General features: G+C 43.5%; 1 protein-coding gene across 3 annotated transcripts in view; it reads right to left on the bottom strand.

The window, feature by feature from the left end:
* Positions 1 to 22,792, bottom strand: part of IGBP1 (immunoglobulin binding protein 1) — a 35,304-nt gene extending 12,512 nt beyond the window's left edge. The window contains exons 1-6 of one of the 3 annotated variants that reach the window (XR_010132538.1): positions 22,008 to 22,792; positions 21,413 to 21,825; positions 20,732 to 21,025; positions 8,718 to 8,913; positions 6,689 to 6,768; positions 5,202 to 5,314 (exon numbers count right to left, since the gene is read on the bottom strand). Coding sequence is in view for 1 of the 3 variants with exons in the window: in XM_004064323.5 (XP_004064371.1) it covers positions 5,202 to 5,314; positions 6,689 to 6,768; positions 8,718 to 8,913; positions 20,732 to 21,025; positions 21,413 to 21,600 (871 nt within the window). In the remaining 2 variants the exon portion in view is untranslated. Of the gene's footprint in view, positions 1 to 5,201; positions 5,315 to 6,688; positions 6,769 to 8,717; positions 8,914 to 20,731; positions 21,026 to 21,412 lie in introns of all 3 variants that reach the window. The other 2 variants (XM_004064323.5, XR_008675510.2) reach the window with 2 other exon arrangements.
* Positions 22,793 to 23,318: the final 526 nt, after the last annotated feature.

Below are 23,318 nucleotides of genomic sequence, written 5' to 3'. Positions count from 1 at the left end.
TTTTTTTTTTTTTTTTTTTAATTTGAGACAGAGTCTCACTCTGTCACCCAGGCTGGAGTGCAGTGGTGTGGTCTTGGCTCACTGCAACCTCAGCCTCCTGGGTTCAAGCGATTCTCCTGCCTCAGCCTCCTGAGTAGCTGGGATTACAGGCGTGCACCACCACACCCGGCTAATTTTTCTATTTTAAGTAGAGATGGGGTTTCACCATGTTGGTCATGCTGGTCTTGAACTCCTGACCTCATGATCCGCCTGCCTTGGCCTCCCAAAGTGTTGGGATTACAGGCGTGAGCCACCTATATATCTTTTTTCTTCTTTTTATTTGTAACCAATCTGTGTCTTTGTATTTAAAATGTATCTTTTATAGACAGCATGCAGCTAGACCTGATAATCGATCCCTGACTTCTAATTTGAAGGTTTATTCTATTTACATTTGAGGTGCTCTGGATTTGGCCATTCTATCAGGTGTATAGTGGTATCTCAGTGTTGTTTAATTTGCATTGCCCTAATGACATGATGTAGAGTATCTTGTCACATGCTTATCTGTCATCTGTATACTTTCTTTGGTGAGGTTATCTGTAAAGGTTTTTGGCCCACTTCTTAATCAGGCTGCTCCCTTTTTTTTTTTTTTGAGACACGGTCTTGCTCTATCACCCAGGCTGGAGTGCAGGGGCACGATAATAGCTCACTGCAGCCTCGACCTCACAGGCTCAAGCAATCCTCCCACCTCAGCCTCCTGAGTATCTGGGACTACAGGCACAAACCATCACACTTGGTTAGTTTTTTAAAACTTTTTTTTTTTTTTTTTGTGGAGAGGGGTCTTACCATGTTGCTCAAGCTGATCTTGAACTCCTGGGCTCAAGGGATCCTCCCACTTTGGCCTCCCAAAGTATTGGGATTACCGGTGTGAGCCACCACACCTGGCCTAAAACTGCTCCTTTTCTTATTGTTGGGTTTTAAGAGTTCTTTGTATATTTTGGGTAAAATATACAAAGTCCTTCATCAGATAAGTCTTTTGCAAGTTTCTTCTCCCAGGTTGTGGCTTGTTTTCTCATTCTCTTGATAAATTATTTTTTAAGTGGCTGCTCTAGGAAATAACAATGTTCATCTTTAACTTCCCAGCCTACTTAAGAGTTAAAATTATGTGATGGGGGCCAGGCGCAGTGGCTCACGCCTGTAATTCCAGCACTTTGGGAGGCCGAGGCGGGTGGATCACGAGGTCAGGAGATCGAGACTATCCTGGCTAACACAATGAAACCTCGTCTCTACTAAAAATACAAAAAAAAAATTAGCCGGGTGTGATGGCGGGCGCCTGTAGTCCCAGCTACTCAGGAGGCTGGGGCAGGAGAATGGCGTGAATGGCGTGAACCTGAGAGGCGGAGCTTGCAGTGAGCCGAGATCGCGCCACTGCCCTCCAGCCTGGGCGACAGAGCAAGACTCCATCTCAAAAAAAAAAAAAAAAAAAATTATGTGATGGGGGGCCTCAAGGATGGTGCACAACAATCCCAGCCTCTTGGTATTCATGCTTTTATGGAGTCTCCTCTCATACTGTATCAGGGTTGGTCTATATGACTAATAGAATAGGGCAGAAGTCATATTCCAACATTAGGTTATAAAAGATATTGAGCCTTTTGCTTTTGGTCATTCTCAGATCATTCACTTTGGGGAACGGAAGCTGTTGTAAGCAACCCTATGTGAGCCTCCTGTCCTCAGCTACATCGATGAGCTTGGCAGTGAATTATCTAGTCCCATCCAAGCTTCCAGAAGACTGCAGCCCCAGCTGACAGCTTGACTGCAACCTCATGAATGTTTCTGAGCTAGGACCACCCAGTTGCTTCTGAATTCCTCACCCTCAGAAACTATGATACAATAAATGCTGATTATTTTAAATTGCTAAGTTTTAGAGTAATTTGTTATACAGCAATAGACATGTATCGGTTCACATAAAACAGGAGAATCTCACAAACAAAATAGTTCCATTTACCCTGTCCTTTTTGCGATGGCTGTCACATATATTACACCTAATACATTATAAACCTCACAAGTCAATATTGTAATTTTTGCTTGGGAAGCTACATATAGTTTTTAAAAACTGGGTTGAGGAAGATAGTCCTTTGTATTTACCCACATAACTACCATTTCTGCTGCTCTTCACTACTTGAGTATTTACATTTCTATCTGATACCATTCCCCTCAGCCTGAGGAATTTCCTTCAGCATTTCTCTAATGCCAATTTTCTGGTGAAGAATTCTTTTAGCTCTCATTTATCTGAAAATGTCTTAATTTCATCTTCATTTTATGGATATTTTTCACTGGGTATAAAATTATACGTTGACAGGTTCCTCCCCCCACCACTTTGAAGCTGTTCCACCATCTCTGGCGCCCACAGTTTTTAATGGAAATTCAGCAATAATGTATATCCTTGTTCTCCCATTTGTAATGTGTACTTTATCTTTGGATGATTTCAAAATTTCCTCTTTCTCTCTGGTGTTCTGCAGTTTGACTATAATGTGCCTATGTGTGATTTTGTTTGTATTTAAACTGTTGGGGTTTGCTGACATTTCTGAATCTTGGGAAATCTTTAGTCATCATTTCTTCAAGTTTTTCTGTTCCCTTCTTTCTCCTCTGGTACTGGCATTCCAATTGCGCATACATGAGACCTTTGTACATAATTCCGCAGGCCATTGAGATACTGCTTACTTTTATCCAATCTTTTTTTTCAAATTGGATAATTTCTATTGATCTTCAAGTTAACCAACAGGCTCTTCTGTCAGCAACAATCTGGTATTAAGCTCATCCAGTGACTTTACATTTTCAGATATTGTATTTTTCCATTCCAGAATTTGTGTGTATAGTTTCTATTTCTCTGCTGAGATTTCTTATCTTTTCATTAATTACAAACATATTTTGCTCTCTGCCCTTAAGGATAAAAATAATAGCTGCTTTAAAGTCCCTGTCTGCTAATTCCAACATCTGAGTTATCTTGGGGTTGGTATCCATTGATTGCTTTTTCTTTTGAGTTATGAGTCACATTTTCCTGTTTGTTTTTTTCATGTCTAATAGCTTAGGATTGAATTCTAAACGTGATAAATGATATATTGTAGAGATTCTGAATTCTGTTTCATTCCTCTAAAGAGTACTGATTTTTCATTTTAGCAGGCAATTAACTCGTCTAAAACCAAAATACCAAATTCTATCTCCCTTGCATTGGGCAACAGCTGAATTCTCCATTCAGTTATTTTAGCCTTAGTTGAGGTGCTTAAGAGTCCATTCTGTGCATGCATAGTCAGCCAGAGATTTCAGTAGGGTTTATATATAGAATCAGGGCATCTTCTCTGTGGTTCTCTCTTTTCTGGGATAACCTCCTTTATTTTTCAGTTGCTATTCACCCTGATCTCAGTTCTCTCATTCCTCAAACAGTAAGACTGCAAGTTCCTATCCAAGTTACATGCAGTTACATCATAGTAACTGCAGTCTGCCCACAGGTGAAAAGCTAATCCTTTCAAATTACCACTCTTCTCTTTTTGGTGCTATAGTAGAAACAGAACTGAACCTGGGAATTTGAAGGTCTGATTTTAAATCCTAGCCAGGCCACTTTAAGTCAGTTCCCAGTGACTACTTCCTCATTTTATTTATTTATTTGAGACAGGGTCTCATCTGTCACCCAGGCTGGAGTGCAGTGGCGTGATCTTGGCTCACTACAACTTCTGCCTCCCAGGCTCACATGATCCTACCACCTCAGCCTCCCGAGAAGATGGGACTACAGGTGCATACCACTACGCTCGGCTGGTTTTTGTATTTTTGGTAGAGATGGGGTTTCGCCATATTGCTCAGGCTGGTCTTGAATTCCTGAGCTCAAGCAATCCGCCTGCCTCGGCCTCCCAAAGTGCTGGGACTACAGGTGTGAGCCACTGTGCCCAGCGCATCTTATTTATTTTTATTTTTTTTCTTTTTGTTTTCACCTATTTGTCCCAGAGCACTTTCTCATCTTGAAATGAGAATAAGAATGTCTGCTTCATGAAGTTGTTAAGAGGATCAAATGAAGCTGAGCGCAGTGGCTGATGCCTGTAATCCCAATGCTTTGGGAGGCTGAGGCAGAAGGATTGCTTGAGCCCAGGAGTTTGAGACCAGCTTGGAAAACACAGTGAGACCCTGTCTCTATTTTTCCTTTTTGAAAAGGATCAAATGGGATAATATATGAGATAAGGAAACTGAAGCTCAGAGGGAATAATTATTCCATCTATTAAGTGATAGGAGGGCCAGGCGCGGTGGTTCACGCCTGTAATCCCAGCACTTTGGGAGGCCGAGGTGGGCCAATCACCTGAGGTCAGGAGTTCGAGACCAGCCTGGCCAACACGGTGAAACCCCATCTCTACTAAAAATACAAAAATTAGCCAGGCGTGGTGGCAGGTGCCTGTATTCCCAGCTACTTGGGAGGCTGAGGCAGGAGAATTGCTTGAACCCGGGAGGCGTAGGTTGCAGTGAGCCGAGATCGCGCCATTGCACTCCAGCCTGGGGGGCAAGAGCGAGACTTTGTCTCAAAAAAAAAAAAAAAAAAAAAAAAACATGACAGGAGTTGGACTGTTCACCCAGGTCTGTCCATACTTTTTCGGTTATACCCTATTGCTTCCACCTTTTTGGTGGCCACCCTCTTCATCTTCCCCTTCCAAAGACAATTCCAAGTACCCACTATGATCCAATTACCAAGTTAGGCACTAAAGGTACAGTAAGTCAAAGTCCCTGCCCTCAATGAATTCCAAGTATCATTTCCTCCTTCTAAGTGTTGAGTGCCCTTTAGCTTACACCTGCTTTTGGTGACTTTCCAGCACCTTCAGGTAGTTGGTTTTTAAAATATTTTGTTCAGTTTGTAACTGTTATCCTGTATGAGGGGCTGGCCTGATACAACCTACTCTGCCATTACCAGATGCGGAACTGCTATCCATAGATTGAGTTTTCTACACAGCTGCTCTGTTTTTATGTCATGACATTTGGAGAGATTTACAAACTATGCTATCACTGTCCCCATCCTCCCATAACCATTTGCTATTTAATAATAAACATAATACTGTCTAGAATCTTTCTATTACTCAGAATCTTTGTCCCCACTATTTCTGTTCCTAAAGGGCAACTATACTTGGTAAGAACTTAATTGCCAGGGAGTAAAAGACCAGTGGTACAACTATTTCCCTCCTACCCCGTCATACCTGGTGCTGCCTTGGCTATTCCCTGATCCGGTAATGCTCCATATTTCCGATGTTGCTCATACCAGTCACTCACCGTCATAGTTGCCAGACTTGGATAACCAGCTCCAAATACTCTGCAAAAATTACACTGCATTTAGAAAACAAAAAAAACAAAAAAACAAAAATAACAAAAAAAACCCAGTACTACAAAAAGTCTCTTTAACAACAAAGTCTGTGTCCGTTTCAGCCTTGTTCCCTACCCAGTCAACTTCTGAGGAGTTGCACAAACTCATGGGAGGATATGTAAAAAGAGGCATCCAGAAAGGGGCATTAAAGTCAAGAGCTTTCATGAGAAGATAAATAGCCCAGGATCATCTCCCATTAAGCAATCCCAGAGGGCAATGCTCCACAAAGCAGTGAAGACACCGTGGAATGGGTATTTATAGTTGGTGACTCTGAAAGGTACAGAAAACAAGGAGACTCCTGCCACCCTAGGGAAACATATCTCAAGAACTCAGAATTAAATCATAGGGAGGCAAATATGTCCTTTTGAGAATCGTAGCTGAAGGCAGGAAGAGTGCCAATAATGTAATAATAAAAAAAAAACTTTAAAGTATACAATTCTCCATTCAATTATTTTCCTTTTTTGTTTTACTTGCTTGTTTACATGTGTGCTTTTTTTTTTTTTTTTTTGAGATGGAGTCTCGCTCTGTCGACCAGGCTGGAGGGTAGTGGGGTGATCTCAGCTCATTGTAACCTCCACCTCCTGGGTTCATGCGATTCTCCTGCCTCAGCCTCCCGAGTAGCTGGGATTACAGGTGCCTGCCAATACGCCTGGCTTATTTTCCTACTTTTAGTAGAGACGGGGTTTTGCCATGTTGGTCAGGCTGGTCTCGAACTCCTGACCTCAGGTGATCCACCTGCCTCGACCTCCCAAAGGGCTGGGATTACAGGCGTGAGCCACCACACCTGGCCCATGTGTGCCTATTTTTAAGCTTGAGTTTGTGAAGGAAGTGTCTGAGGAATACAGACATGGAGAAAGTTTCAGGAAAGATAATATCCCTTAGATAAAAGAACAACTTCCATAAGTGAGATCATGACTTTTTTTTTTTTTTTTTTTGAGACACAGTCTCGCTCTTGTTGCCCAGGCTGGAGTGCAATGGCGCGATCTCGGCTCACCACAACCTCCCCCTCCCAGGTTCAAGTGATTCTCCTGCCTCAGCCTCCCTAGTAGCCGGGATTACAGGCATGTGCCATCACGTCCGGCTAATTTTGTATTTTTAGTAGAGACAGGGTTTCTCCATGTTGGTCAGGCTGGTCTCGAACTCCCGACCTCAGGTGATCCGCCCGCCTCAGCCTCCCAAAGTGCTGGGATTACAGGCACGAGCCACCTCGCCCACCCAAGATCATGACTTTTCAACACCACTCAGTCTGTGGGTCACTAATGAACTGCCACATTGAACCATAAAAGCAGAGGGCTGCAAAGCAAACTTTCTAGTACTACCTACTTGGCTTGGGCCGTGTTCCGAGTGAGAATGAAGGGTTTCACTGGAGGCCTCTCCTGGCGAGATGAGTTAGAAGTTGATGCCTAAGAAGGAAATTAATTATGAGAGGTGAATTTGCCATTTTACCCAACGTACCATACGGGCTCTTAAGTCTTCAGGTGCTTGAAAAGCTCTGGATTCAAAATTCACTCACTTTCTATTTATCAGTCTCTAAGATACAGCAGCAGAACACTAATGGTAGAGATTCCTTAGCTCTCCTGAGGGGGCCTGAGTACCTTGCAAAAAAGAAAGAAAGAGAAAGTTCTCCCAGGAATCATGTCACTAGAAGTAAAAAAATTACTCGGCTTTAAAATACCCTGTCCAAAGAAGGAGATTCCAAAGCCCTCTTCCATGTTCCATCTAAATCCCTTGAGCTGAACTTGAAGCCCCTTTCTTCAGCCTGGCCTTCAGTTAAAAAGTTGAATCACTACGACCCTTCTAAAACCTCTTCCAATGTACTTATGCACTTAATTGTCAAGAACTTCTACGGTGCTTTAGAAGTCAACGTTCCCAAATGAAAGGCAGAAGGATTGGTTAGTAGTTTCCATATAGAGGTATATAGAAAAGTTTCAAGGAACCTTGGCTTTCTAGGGGCATGCTGAAACAAAGGATGGTTAAAGAAAAGGTGCTCACTTAGTTCTAGCTCGATCACTTTCAGAACCAATTCCAATACCACATGAAAGCACATTAAAACAACAACAACACAACGATTACAACAAACAAACAAATGAACTAGAAAAAACAAAAAACCCACACACAAAGAAAGGGACAGGGCAGGATCCAGAAAAGTCCAGCCTCAAAATGCTTGAAAAGCACTCATCTAGACATGCTCAAGGGGCCTTATAACCTTAGAATATTAATTGTTCATTCTTTGATCTCTTAACATGAAGAACTAGGTTGATGTTATCCTGAGGCAAGAGCTCCTGGGCTAATTAGTACAAATCAAATTAGGAAGAGGTTTCTCTGAGGACTTAAATAAATGCCTGTGACTTGCTGATAAATTCAACCCAATTCATGTTGTGTCCTGAACCAAAGAACAAGTGGCAGCAGAGCCTATTCTTTTGAAGCAGCAGCTCCAAAACAGGGTTATGATGTTCAAAGATAGCTAAAGCTGTTACACCAGGTTTCTTTACCGGTTTACTGGACATTCTGCGCATGGAAATGCCCTTGCTGTGTCTCCTACGTGGGTAATCTAAAGGTGTGACAGTGCATCACTGTGGCAAGGTTAAATTCTAATTCCTCCTCCAACCTAAGCATATCCCCCTGGTCTTTTATTTCAGATTCTTCCTACTCTTTTCTCCCTCTCCTCCAGTTCTACCTTTCTTCTCCATTCCCATCCTCTTCATCTCTTCCCCTCTTCCCCTTCATTATCGTCAGCACAATTTTTTTTTTTTTTTTTGAGATGGAGTCTCATTCTGTCACCCAGGCTGGAGTGCAGTGGCATGATCTCAGCTCACTGCAACCTCTGCCTCCCAGGTTCAAGCAATTCTCCTGCCTCAGCCTCCCAAGTAGCTGGGATCACAGACGCGCACCACCACACCCGGCTATTTTTAGTAGAGGGGGTTTCGCCATGTTGGCCAGGCTGGTCTCAAACTCCGGGCCTCAAGTGATCTACCCACCTCGGCATTCCAAAGTGCTGGGATTACAGGCATGAGCCACCGTGGTGGCCAGTTAGCACAGATTTTAAAGGTTTAACTCCCTATGCCTTCCTTCAGCAGCCACAGCTTTCCACAACCAAAACCAATTTTTATTTCAGAGACATTTCTGTCCCCCATGGTATACCACAAAATTACAAATGACTACAAGTGTGTTACAGATTAAAAAGCACTGGGGAACACATTAAATTAAAGAGAAAGCTACCTTAGTGACCCTTCGGCCTTTCTATACTCATCTTGATAAAAACAGTGATTTTATGGAGACTTAAAAGGATCTTAATTTGATCTCCTGTAGAATACTCAAATCTCTGGCAGTAGCTTTCTCTGGCCAGGCTTACCTCTCTTGAAGAGTCTCTTTCTCTCAGGATCTTTATTTCCTGGTCAATGCTCTCAATCTCTTCTAAGCTGATATCAATCCACCTCTGAAGGTGAAGAAGATAGTATTCACGAACACGCTCATCATCTGCTTGACCACTTTCCACAGCAGATTTCATTGCAGACAACCTATGCTCCAACTCCTTCTTCTGCTTGTATCTGTTCCACAGAAAAGCATTACCCATGAACTTACAAATGAAGAGGTATTCCTTCAAAAGAAGGCCTCAATAAGATTTTATCTTTGCAAATGATAGGGTAGTAAGCATACCAATTTCCACCTTGGCAGGGATATAGATTCTATACCCCAGAATTAGCCACCAGGCAGTTCCCTCAGATGACAAGTTAGGGCCCAGCAGGGGCTGAGGAGTACCTTCTGAAGCCAGAAAAATACAGAAGTAACCGGATCTCAGCAAGTCCTTTAGGGAAGATAAGTACCTTAGTCATTTGATTATACTGGCCTTTACTAGGGTGAGTGCTTAGTATCGCAACACAGTGCTTCCTGTGATGCTTCCATTTTGGGAACTACACCTTCAAAAAAATCATAGAATCTTAGGGGTCATTTACCTGCCACTGATGCAGGAATGCCTTGTGAAACAGCCTAAAAAATGATCAACTCTTTTTTTCTTCTGGGCAAAACTTTCCCAGCTCTTCTGGCTCATCCTTTTATCATCTGAAGACTCATAACCACCCTGGCTGCCTTTCTTTTTCAGGATGCATTCTAGTATGTCATCTGACAAATGTCTACTGAGTACCTATTGTGTGACAGGCACCATTCTCAGTGCTGGAGACACAGCAGCATATAAAAGTCCCTGGTCTCATGAAGCATTCATTCCAGTGGGAGTAGACAAAAATAAATAGATGAGTTAGGTCGTGATAAGTGCTATGAAAGAGCAAAAAGTAAGGTCAAATGCATACAGTGATGGTGGAAAAGTAGCGGTGCTATTATATACAAGGTAGTCAGAAGAGACCTCTCTGAAGAGATGACAGTGAACAAAGACTTCAGGAAAATAACTATGCCAATATCTAGAAGAGTATGCTAAGGAAGAAAAGCAAATACGAGGGCTGTGAGGTGGGAGCATGCCTGGCCTGACATGGCTGAGAAATAACAAGGTGGCCAGTATGGCTGAGATAAAAAAGAGTGATAGAAAATGAGGTCAGACATAGCCAGGGCCATAATGTGTAGAACCTGGTAGGTCACAATAACCAAATATCAAATGTCATGGTATTTTGAATGGGAAAGCCACTGGAGGCTTTTGAATACATGACATGAATAGAGTGACATAAAAAGACTTTTAAAAATATGGGCCACTCTGGCTGTTGTGTGGAGTATGGGCTGTGGAGGCTATGAGGCAAGGATATAAGCAGGGAAAGCAATTAAGAGAATACTGCCACAATCCAAGTGAGAGATGGTGACCTGAAATAGGAAGGTAGTGATGGAGATAGTGGGATGTGGGTATATTTAAAATATAAAATAGATAGGATTTGTTGATTTATTGGATGTAAGAGCCTGAAGGAAAGAGAGAAGTCAAGGAAAAACATCATGACTTCCAAGAGACGTATCTTGAAATATCTCTGCTTGAAATCCCACTTTAGACTCTCCAGAATCAGATGTTCCTCTGTAGGTCTTCACCCAAATCAGGGGGTCTTAAGCTGAAGTCCACAGAGAGTTCAGTGTGGTGGGGGTGGTCCTTGAACTCCCACAAATTTTATACAGAACTCTACCTGTATGCTTTTTCTTTCTTCTTTTTTTTTTGGCTGAGAAATTTTTATAGATTTTATCAAATTATCAAAGGGGCAAGGGGTCCATGACCCATGAAAAGTCAAGAACCGGCCGGGCACAGTGGCTCAGCCCTGTAATCCCAGGACTTTGGGAGGCTGAGGTGGGTGCATCATGAGGTCAGGAGATCAAGACCACCCTGGCCAACATGGTGAAACCCCATCTCTACTAAAAATACAAAAATTAGCTGGATGTGGTGGCAGGTGCCTGTAATTCCAGCTACTCAGGAGGCTGAGGCAGGAAAATCGCTTGAACCAGGGAGTGAGAGGTTGCAGTGAGCCGAGATCGTGCCACTGCACTCCAGCCTGGCAACAGAGTGAGACTCCATCTCAAAAAAAAAAAAAAAGTCAAGAACCACTGTTCTGAAAAGGCTATTATAAAAATGTTTAGGCTCTTCTGTTCCTTTTACCTAACAAGTGGACATTTACTATAATGTTACAAATAACTGACGCATCATCATCCTAAGAAGCTTTTTGAGTAAAACACTACAAAGAACTACAATTCCTAGTTCATGAATGCTATCAGAGATATTACTTGAGAATGTTTAACTCCAGTCTCACTCCTATCCCCAACCCTCTTTCCTGGATGTACCTAAGTCACAGGAAAAAAATAACATACGAGGACCTTAGAGTGATATAATTCAGGGTAAATTCAGGGTTAGTCTAGTAGTCCTCTGAATAAGGTTCTTTTGTTTCTTTTCCCATTCTCTGCATGCTTAAGGCCTAACTACTGCACTCTACTCCTTCCTTTTCTTCTACTTCCTAGCTTCTATGACTTTGCTCATCATCTTTGTTTGTTTTTGAGATAGAGTCTTGTTCTGTCACCCAGGCTGGAGTGCAGCTGCACAATTTCAGCTCACTGCAACCTCCACCTCCCGGGTTCAAGTGATTCTCCTGCCTCAGCCTCCCAAGTAGCTGGGATTATAGGTGTGCACCACCACACCCAGCTAATTTTTGTATTTTTAGTAGAGATGGGGTTTTGCCATGTTGGCCAGGCTGGTCTTGAACTCCTGACGTCAGATGATCTGCCTGCCTTAGCCTCTCAAAGTGCGTTCCAGGCGTGAGCCACCGCGCCCAGCCTGCTCATCATCTTTTAAACTTCTAACTCAACACTTGTTCATTTGGGCCAGTGTTTTTAAAACTGTTTTGTCTTAGTAAAAGAACCTTTTCTTCTAATGAGAGATGCCACGGAACTCCCATAATTAATAAACAAGTAAAATTTACCTTGGTTAAATCAGGAGGGCTGTCAACACCCGCCCCCCCAACCCCCAGGCACTGCAGTGAAATTTTAGGGCTCCAAGGAATAGATGGAAAACTACTGTCTTAGACCTTCATCACTGTTAAGGATTCTCCATGGTGGGCCATTACATGGAAATACTCCCTGTTACCCTAGAATCCCCTATCCTTGTAACCCTTCTGACCCTGGGCAACTTCCATTCCCTTTCTCTGTTCCCAAGCTGTTGAAGAGAGTTAAGGAATTAGAAACTTGTATCAAATGGGTCAACTACAAATCACTATTGTCAAACTTTGGCTGAGTGGTCACCCTTGCTCAGCCATCCTTTTGTTCATCTTTTGTGAAGACTATTATCACCATCACACTCACCAGATGGCCAGCCAATGTAGAATTCAATTTCCCTCTTCACCATAAAATCTCTGTAACTGGCTGGGAATGGTGGCTCACGCCTGTAATCCCAGCACTTTGGGAGGCCGAGGCAGGCGGATCGCCTGAGGTCGGGAGTTCGAGACTGGCCTGACCAACAAGGAAAAACCCCATCTCGGCTGGGCGCAGTGGCTCACGCCTGTAATCCCAGCACTTTGGGAGGCTGAGGTGGGCGGATCACAAGGTCAGGAGATCGAGACCATCCTGGCTAACACGGTGAAACCCCACCTCTACTAAAAGTAAAAAAAATTAGCCGGGTTTGGTGGTGGGCGCCTGTAGTCCCAGCTACTCGGAGGCTGAGGCAGGAGAATGGCTTGAACCCGGGAGGCGGAGCTTGCAGTGAGCCGAGGTCGCGCCACCGCACTCCAGCCTGGGCAACGAGCGAAACTCTGTCTCACAAAAAAAAAAAAAAAAAAAAAACCTCTATAACTTCACTCTTCCTCTTTTACTGTTGTCTTTAAGGAGCTGATTCTGTCTCTACCAAGCCATTTCCAAGGTAATATCTTGGTGTTTTTTTTGTTTTGGTCTCACTTCGTTGCGCAGGCTGGAGTGCAGTGGTGTGATGACAGCTCACTTTGGCCTCCAGCTCTTGGGCTCAAGTGATCCTCTCACCTCAGCCTCCCGAGTAGCTAAGACTACAGGCGCACATCACCATGCCCAGCTAATTTTTAATTTTTTTGTAGAGACGGGGGTCTCACTACGTTGCCCAGGCTGATCTTGAACTCCTGCCTCAAATGACCTTCCTGCCTCAGCCTCCCAAAGTGCTGCGATTAAAGGCACAAGCCACTGTGCCCAACCAAAGGTAATGTCTTTACCACTCCACTTTTGTTATCAATCTAGTACCCCCCACACATTCTTCCGGGCCTCACTCTATTTATTGATCATCCTCCTGGTCATTAGCAGCTAGTTTTTCACTCTACTGGTGCCTTTCCCCTGTCTTAGAGACACTTTCCCTCAACTCATTTTTCTACCCTTTCAAATGATCACTCTTCTCTTTATTTTTGAGACAGGGTCTCTACTCTGTCACCCAGGCTGGAGTACAGTGGTGTGATCACAGCTCACTGCAGCCTCAACCTCTCAGACTCAAGCCATCCTCCAACCTCAGCCTCCTGAGTGGCTGGGACTACAGGTGTGCACCACCACCCAGCTAATTTTTGTATTTCTTGTAGAGACAGGGTTTCACCATATTGCCCAGGCTGGTCTTGAACTTCTAGACTCAAACAATCTGCCCGCCGTGGCCTCCCAAAGTGCTGGGATTACAGGAATGAGCCACCACACCTGGCCTACTCTTCTCTTTTCTGTGCTACAGTGGAAATGATACTAGAACTGGGAATTTGAAGACCTGGGTTTAAATCCTAACCTAGCCACTTACTAGCTATGTAACTTTGGGCAATTCAATTCTCAGGCCCCCCCCCCCTTTTTTTTTAATCTCTAAAATGGGGATAAGAATGTCTATTTCATGGGGTTGTTAAAAGGATCAAATGGAAAAACACACATCAGAGTGCTTTGTAAGCAGCAATACACTGTTAGCTGATAAAGAAATTGAGGCTGGTCGGGGGTTGCTAAATGATGCCACATCTATTAAGTGGTAGAAATTGGATTAGTTACCCCAGGTCTGAATCCTAAGTCTAGGCTTTTCCCGCTACAGCATTTTGCTTCCATCTTTTTTATGGCCACTCTGTCTCTCCCAAAGACACCTCCAAGTACCCACTATGATCCAATTACTGGGTTAAGCACCAAGGGATGCAATTATATACAATGACATAATTCGTATACTGAGATACAATCAGTCAAGGTCTCTGACCTTGAGGAGTTTCAAGTCTAGAGACTGACAGATAGTTATACTGTGATAAGTAACATGAACTAAATGCCATGGTATCTGGGAGGGAAGATAATTAGGGAAAGGCTTCAAAGAGGACACAACATTTGTTTTCTCTTTTCCAGGCTCCTTTAAGTACCTGTACCTTACTGAGTTTCTTTTTTTGTTTTGCAACAGGGTCTTGCTCTGTCGCCCAGGCTAGAGTGCAGTGGCGCAATCTTGGCTCATTGCAACCTCCGCCTCCCGGGTTCAAGCGATTCTCCTGCCACAGCCTCCCGAGTAGCTGGGATTACAGGTGCCTACCACCAGGCCCAGCTAAATTTTTTTGTATTTTTAGTACAGACAGGGTTTCGCCACCTTGGCCAGGCTGGTCTTGAACTCCTGACCTTGTGATCTACCCACCTCAGTCTCCCAAAGTGCTGGGATTACAGGTGTGAGAGACCGTGCCCAGCCACCTTACTGAGTTTCTGATTGCTCTTTCCTTCCTCTTCCTTCTCCCTTAACTTGCCCCAAAGTTTTATCCTTGACTTTTTTTCTGTCTACATGTTTTTCCTTGGCAAACTCACCTACACCAACGAAAGCAGAGGCCTCCTAAATTTTTCACATCAGTCACAAAACAGTCTCATAAATTTTACTTGCACATTTCAAGTAAATATGTCTATGGAAATGACTATCCAGTTGTCACTTTAGGATCTAAATTCAGTAAATCCAAAACTAGACTCATTACTTACCCAGCGTCCACTTCTCTATTTCTCTCAAAAGGATGGACGTGCTGTTACTCAAGCAGACTCATACTCCTCAAATATGGGAAATAGAGGACATACATGAAGAAACAGGTTTTGAGACAGAGGACATACCATTCAGCTGTTTTATGTAAGATGGCCTCAGTATCTAAAGGCATGGGTTGGGGGACTTCTGGAAAGTAAATAAGGATCTGAGTAATTTGTTTTCTAACCATGTTAACTATTCTTGCAAAAGTAGTATCTCTGATAGCTATAACTTCATTTTTTATCACTTCTTCCTATTTAAAGTACTATAACATGCTAACTTGTATTTCTCCCTCTGCCTCTCTTCTTTTTCAGTATTTTATACACACATCACTTCTTCATGCAGAGCTGCAACCATACTCCTCTTAGCTTCTGCCAAACCAGACTATTATATAGTCTTTGAACATACCTAAATATACCCTGGCTTTGGGCTTTTGTTCATCTTGTTTCTCCTGCTTGTCAACAATAAGCATTGCTTGAGGAACTTCTATATGCCAAGCTCTATGGCAGGCATAACATAGTGAACAAGAAATGGCTTGTGCCCTCAGAGTATATACTGTAGTAGGGGAGAGAGACAAAACTCAGAAAGACACGTGAAATGACTGCACACAAGTGCCAAGAAGGAAACAAACATGAAGCAAAGAGAGAATAATAGTTGTTAACTACTTAAAGAGACTGATCGGGAAAGGCCTGAGGAGTGACATTTAAGCTGAGACCTAGAGGATGAAGAATTAGCCATATGAAGAGCATTCCATGCAAAGAGAACTGCACACACAGAGATTCTATAGAGGGACAGAGCTGGGTCTATTCAAAGAACTGAAAGACGGTCATTGTGGCTGAAGTCTAGTGAACGAGGGGAGAATGATACATGGTGAGACTGAAAAGAGGCAGGCAGCAGATCACACAAGGCCTTGGAGCTGATTTGTCTATCTCAGGTGAGAAATGTTGGTAGCCTAGACTGAGGTATGATAGTGGAGATGGAGAGAAATAGAAGGATAGAAGATACCTTTTGTAGCTAGAATGGACAGGCCTTTGCTGATGGACTGGATGTGAAAATTCAGAAAAAGTGAGGAATTGAAGCTAAATCCTAGGTGTCTGGTTTAAAAACGTAAGTCAATGGTGGTACACTTACTGAGATGGGTGAGGAGGCACATTTGGGGGTTAAAAAGCCAAGGGTTCAAGGTATGACATGTCTGTGAAACACCCATGAAGGAAGGGTGTTGCAAGTATGGGTCTGAAGGTCAGGAGGGGTCTGGGCTAGTGATACGAATGTGGGAGACATTAGTATAAAGTTAAGTGTTGATATCTGTCAGGCATTTAAGAAAAACGTTCAAAGCGGCACGCCAAAGAAATGCAAATCAAAACAACAGATACTTTCTGTTTGCCCAATTGGATTTTCTTTTTTTTCTTTTTTCTTTTCTTTTCTTTTTTTTTTTTTTTTTTTTTTTTTGAGACGGAGTCTCGCTGTTGCCAGCCCAGGCTGGAGTGCAATGGTGCGATCTCGGCTCACTGCAACCTCCACCTCCTGGGTTCCAGCAATTCTCCTGCCTCAGCCTCCCAAGTACCTGAGATTACAGGCACCCGCCACCATGCCTGGCTAATGTTTGTATTTTTAGTAGAGATGGGGTTTTGCCATGTTGGCCAGGCTGGTCTCGAACTCCTGACCTCAGGTGATCCACCCGCCTCAGGCTCCCAAAGTGAGCCACCGCGCCCGGCCACCCAATTGGATTTTCTAAGTATTAACACCCAAGACAAATGCAGTGGAACATATTCTGAAACTCTGTTATTGTAGAAAGCAACACTTATCACATATCAAGAGCCTCAAAATATTCAAACACTTTGACCCAGTCACCGGCTCTAGAAATCTACCCTAAGGAAACAGTGACTGATACATTTAAAGATGTTTGTTTATGGCATTACTCAGAATAGCAAAAAACCAGTGTCTAAATATTTGACAATAACAGATTAGTTTAAATAATTATGGTACAACTAGAGCATGGAACATTCAATATCATGGTTTCAAAAGACACGAGGAAATGCTCATGGTATAATGTTAGGTTAAAAAAACAGGATAAAAAGCTATAGTTACAGCATTCCAAATTTATTAGCTTAAATAACTATGTAACTGAAAGGAAACACATCAGAAAGTTAACAATGATCATCTATGAGTGCTAGGATTGAGGCTTATTTTTTATTTAAAAAATATTCTTCTGTTTTGCAAACTTTCTACAATGAGCACTATTACTTTTACATTCAGAAATTTTTTTTTTTTTTTTTTTTTTTTTCTGAGACAGGGTCTCGCTCTGTCACCTAGGCTGGAATACAATGGTGCGATCACAGCTCACTGCAGCCTCAACCTCCAGGGGCTCAAGTGATCCTCCCAGCTCAGCTCAGCCTCTGGAGTAGCTGGGACTATAGGCCTGTGCCACCACACCTGGCTAGTTTTTTATTTTTATTTTTTGGTACAGACAGAGTCTTACTTTGTTGCCTAGGCTGGTCTTGAACTCCTGGGCTCAAGTAATCCTCCCGCCTTGGCCTCCCAAAGAGTTGGGATTACAGGCATGAGCCACTGCACTCAGCCTAATTTCTATTTTTAACCATCCTTTAAGACTCATCTCAAATACCACTTATGTTCTTTTTTTTTGAGACACAGTCTCATTCCATTACCGAGGCTGGAGTGCAATGGCGCAGTCTCGGCTCACTGCAGCCTCCGACTCCTGGGCTCAGGCGATTCTGCTGCCTCAGCCTCCCGAGTACCCGGGATTACAGGAGTGCATCACCACCCCCGGCTAATTTTTTTTTTTTTTTTTCAGAGATGGTGTTTTGCCATGTTGACCAGGCTGGTCTTGAACTCCTGACCTCAAGGGATCCACCTGCCTCAGCCTCCCAAAGTGTTGGGATTACAGGCGTAAGCCACCGCGCCTGGTGTCAAATGCCATTATGTTCTGAAACCTTTTCTTCATCCCTCCAACCAGATGTGACCACTCCCTCATCTTTCTCTTGCAGTTTTTTTTTTTTTGTATAATTATTTGGATACCAAACTCACTGTTTAAACTACCTATTATCTGCTGACAGGCCACCCCCAACTTCTTACAAAGGACAGGATGTTAAATTCCATTTCATATCAGTCTAGCCCATATCCTCAGTCACTCACTATCCCCTAACTTTATTATTCCTCATGGTCCTTACCAGCGGAAATTACATTATTTACTAGTTTACTGTTTGTCTCTACCACCAGAATAAAATCTCCATAGCAGCACTGACTTCATCTGGTTCTCTAACACCTAGAACAGCCCCACAGGAAGCAATTTATAAATATTTCTGAATAAATGAATCATCTTCAGCTCTCTAGACCAAGCCTCTCCTCTGAGGCTCAGACTAACAGACACCTCTACTTATCTCCTAGGCACCTTAACCTCAACATGTTTCAATACTAAATTCATACTCTCCCCTTCCCCGATCTTCTCTTCTTCCTCTTTCCCCATCTCAATAAATTTCACAGCCATCCACCTAAATCAGAAACATTGACATCTTTCCTTGCTGCTTCCTTCTATCTCACCTCCCACAACCAATTGATCACCAGGTTTCCTGTAGATTCAACCCTCCTAAATGTATTCCCCCATCCCTCTACCATTGCAATAGTAAACCCTAGTCACCTTTGTGACTTAACTGGGTCTAATCTTTTCCCTCATTGTTTCCTAACTGCTGGTAGAGTGTACTAGCTAAAATGCAAATGTGATCATGCTACTATTTGAAAAGAAACAGCCAGGGCGCAGCGGCTCACACCTGTAATCCCAGCACTTTGGGAGCCCGAGGTGGGTAGATCACCTGAGATCAGGGGTTCGAGACCAGCCTGGCCAGCACGGCAAAACCCCATCTCTACTAAAAATACAAAAACTAGCCGGGCGTGGTGGCAGGTGCCTGTAATCCCAGCTACTTGAGAGGCTGAGGCAGAATTGCTTGAACCCAGGAGGTGGAGGTTGCAGTGAGCCAAGATCGCACCATTGCACTCCAGCCTGGGTGACAAGAGCGAAACTCTGTATAAAATAATAATAATAATAATAATAATAAAGAAAAAAGAAACAGAACTCTTCAGTGGATCTCAGTCACCAACCAGAGTAAGCTCTTTGGCGTGTCCTACCTAATAGCAGCTGACATTTACAGAATACTCACCATGTGCCAGATATTGTGCTGTTTTATGTGATTTTTCCCATTTGTGCTTATTAACCCTGAGATAGGTACACATGCGTCTCAACTTACAATAGGGCTGCATCTCAATAAATCCATCATAAATGGAAAATATGGTAAGTTGAAAACGCATTTAATACACCTTATTGAACATCATAGCTTAGCCTAGTTTACCTTCAACATGCTCAGAACACTTATATTAGCCTACAGTTGGGCAAAATCATCTAACACAAGGCCTATTTTATAATAAAGTGTTGAATAACTCATGCAATTTATTGATATTCCCCTGACTGTGTATTGCTTCTGCACCAATATAAAGTTAAAAAATTCTAAGACAAGCCATCGCAAATTGGGGACCATCTGTACCATTATTACTTAGATTTCACATATGAGGAAAGCTGAGGCTCAGTTAGGTTAAATAACTTCCCCAAAGTCCAACAGATTATAAGTAAAGCTGGGTCTCAAACCCAGGTCTCTGACTCTATGACCCATACTCTTAGCCACAAATAATAATAGTTGACTTTGAGTGTTTACTGTGTCAAACATTGTGCTAACTGCTTTATATATATTTCTCTTTTAATCCTCATAAACTACTTTATGAGGAAGGACCTATTATTATCTGAATTTTGCAGCTGGGGAAATTAAGGTACTGAAAGATTAAATAACTTACCAAAAATCACAGTGATTAATCACAGTCGTCGAGCTGGGATTCAAACACCTTACCAAGTTCTCAGCAACAAGTTTCTCTTCACGTTCCTCACATCCCAGGCTCTCCTTGATGTGGACCCTACAACATTCTTCAGTATCATTCCTTCCCCCTTACCACCACCCTCTTTGTGTTCTACCATCACCTAATTGCTTATAGCTGCTGTTTTCGGTCTACACATCTCCACCCACCACTATTTCTTTAATGCCTCTGTGGCTTTACTAAGGCTTTACATACTCTGCTGGCTAATGCCCTCCTCTCCTCTTCCCCTGGATATTCCTATTTACCCTTAAAGAACTCAGCACAGGAGTCACCTCTTCCAGGGAGCTTTCTCCTCTCTCCTGCTCCCTTTGGTTAGGTGCCCTTCCTGTCTGCTCTCATAGTACCTTGTGCATCCCTCCATAACATCAGTTTATATTGATATTCTGTTTCTATGCCCGTTTTCCTCACCAGATTGTATGCTCCTCCAAGGCAGGGACCACTCATACTCACACAAATACCTATACAGTTTGTACCCCCAGTGCCTAGCATAGTTCCTAGACATCATGACCGCCCATTAAATGTTGTTTAAAAAACAAACAACAACAACAAAAAAACCTAAGAAAGAAAGTAAGCAACTTTTCCAAGGTCACACGATGAAGCTGTGCCAGGACTAAGATCAGTTCAGGATGTTACACATCTACTCCAGTAGTCTGAACAGAGCTCCTCAATCAGTGGACCATAAAATGGCCTAGCTTTGCCTTTCAGAGACATCTACCCCACTATACCATATGAACATTGCTATGATGTGATGTGGAAAAGGTTGGGAGACACTCTGCTAAACTACATTGCTGCTGTTGCCAACCATAAGGTAGTAGGGGTCTGATAAGTAGGTATAATCATCTCAACAAAAGCAGAGGCTTCTTGAAAAACTCAGGAAAGTTTGCTCTCCCTAGGGCCTATGCTCAATAAGAACCAAGAAAGTGACACATACCATTCTGGCCCCCCACCACCCGCCAAGAAAGCATGCCCCTGAAAAGCACTGCCATTGGGCAGCCCTCATATTATAGCTATTGACCCACCTCTGTATTTTAGCCTGTCTTTGAGATGCCATAGCAACGAGGCTAGGATAAGCCATGGAGGAATTGGCAGTGTGATTTTCAGCAGAGTTGTTCACGGTTTTGGGCAGCTCAAACTCTGCCACATGATAGCAATGGCACTGAGTTAAGTAGTTTATAAAGTGTTCTCGAGCCCGCTGCAAATGATCTAGACGCTTGCTGGGGTTGACTTGTTTCATGGTGAGGGCTCCTTGAAACGCTGGCACCAAAAGGTACTTCAGGTCGGTGGAAGCAATCTCTTCCAAATCTTCATTTCGGCTGGAAGAGCAAAAAAGAGGCAGTGAAGCCTGACTAGGCATTCAAATTGTGGCCCTTGCTTTCTGGGGGACGGAGTGGGAGGCTCGGCTGGGAGTGGACCAGAGGGAGGAGGCACGGGGAACAGCGGCCAGTTTCACTCAATGAAAGTGGCTGAAGGCTCACACCCAATGCCTATGCAATCAGCAGACGCTAGGAAGCAGAGTCGTGAGATATCAACCATCTGGGAAGAGAGGTGGGGAATGTAAACAACGTACACAAGATCGCAGTGGTAAGTAGGAACGAAACGTTCTCACTACTAAAGGTCCCCTCCACTCAGGCGCAGTGGCTCCACCCTTGGTAACCATTATTACCTTCGTTCTCAGCCATTATTACTATCTTCCCCCATACCTGAACAAGTCGAGCTGCGATAACATTTCGGCAGCCTTCTCAAGGAGGTCCAAGCCCTTGAACACCTTCTCCTGGACTATCGGGGAACCGGCGGGTTCAGTCGCTACTTCTACTTCGTCCAGTAACTGTTTACCAGTTTCGAACAGCTCGGGGAGCCGCGGCAGCTGTAACTCGTCCTCAGCAGCCATCTTGGGGAGAGAGGAACCCGGAAGATCTCTTTTCCGGGGTCAAAGGCAACCTTGATAAAGAAGAATTAGGCGAGCGCGGACAAAACCGGAAGAAGCACCTCATTGGTCCAGTAGCTTCACTGTTAACAAAGCATCAAAGGGCTTCCGGGAGCCGCTGTTAGCCGGCCCTGACAACCGTTTCCATAGATTCATTTTACCAGGCAGCCCGTTACAAGTCGTAGGCATCTGTTAAAAGCAAACAAACAAGCAAAACCCTAGGCGCTGTTTTACCATGAGCTCCTCGTCGCCGACACGGGGCTGAGAAGTTCTGTGGGCTCTGAAGCCCGGGTGAGGCGAGGCTGAATTCGGAGCGCGAGGAGTGCGGACGAGCGAGTGCGTTTTAGGAGCCAGTCAGGCGCGCCCCTTACCTCGCGAGTAGCTCCCTAGGTTGAGGAGTCCAGGGACTCTAGCCGCCGCACCACTCCCACGGTTTGAAGATCCGGTCGCTTGAGCGCGAAGTGCAAGTAGCGCCCCCCTGCGGTTTCCATCCACCCACCAGATGGAGCTCCGGGTTCCTCCCAGCCAATCCTCTCCCGTCCTCTTCCCCCTTCACCCCACACACGCCTACGACCCGTAGGCCGGCGTCCGGTGGAGCCCCCCTCAGCAAGATTGGTAACCTGCAACTCCGGTCACCGCACAGCCGGCTTCCCTTCGTGCACTTAGTTCCTACATCAAATGTTATTTCTGTGCAACCTTCCTTGTCTCTCTACTGCCTTCCACCCTGTGCCCTTCAGCCGCCAAGTCTGGGTTTCTTCTATGCATCTCTATCATGGCACCTACCACGCTGTATAATTGCTAGTGACTTACAAATCTCTCATCAGAATGAATTTGACTCATCTTTGCACCACTCTGGCTAGCCTGAGTACTCAGTATCAGTCATTATCTGAATAAAAAAAAAAAAGTGATCAGTTTGGAAAGCAGCCAACTTACGCAGAACAGCATTGTTCAGTAGGTAGTTACTAGCTACATGCGGTTACTAAGCACTTGAAAGTGGCTATTTTGAATCGAGATGTGCTGCAAGTGTAAAAAACACCCCAGATTTCAAAGACATTTAAAAAAAAAAGAATGAAAAATGTAAATACTTTTTACATGGACTACATGTTGAAATGATAGTCTTTTGGATATGTTGGATTAAATATATTATTAGAATTAATTGTACTTCTTTCTTTTCACTTTGTAAATGTGCCTGCCAGATAATTTAAAACTATATTTGTAGCTCCCATTATATTTCTACTGGACAGAACTGATGGAAAACATAATTTCAGGACTTCAAAGAAGGGACGTCATTGTTTTGAACAAAGCAATATAAATACATACTGATTACCTTAGGACGCAGCCTGAATTGTCCTAGGAGATTTAAGTAGCAGGCACACTGTCTACCCCTGAAAATAAACTTTTAAACTAGTATTTTAAACTACATATCGTTGAGAAGAAAAAAAGCTTCATTAAAAAACAACTAGAGGGCAATATAGGACAGTATAAAATAGGTGATATGTTGTATTGCACAGGCTGTTGGAAAACCAAGAAAGGGCAAGTCATTACATGCTAGGAGTAGTTCAGAAGGCTTCTTAGACATGACATGCGGTCACATAGAAGAATGTCAAAGTTTAAAGGGAACCCCCAAAATCGGAGGAAAAACTTGAAACCAGAAAGGTTAAGGGACTTGTCCAGCCAGTTTG

This window comes from Gorilla gorilla, chromosome X, assembly GCF_029281585.2.
Source record: "Gorilla gorilla gorilla isolate KB3781 chromosome X, NHGRI_mGorGor1-v2.1_pri, whole genome shotgun sequence".
NCBI classification, from domain to species: domain Eukaryota; kingdom Metazoa; phylum Chordata; class Mammalia; order Primates; family Hominidae; genus Gorilla; species Gorilla gorilla.
Note: the sequence above shows the minus strand (reverse complement) of the source record. Positions and strands in the feature narration are given on the sequence as shown.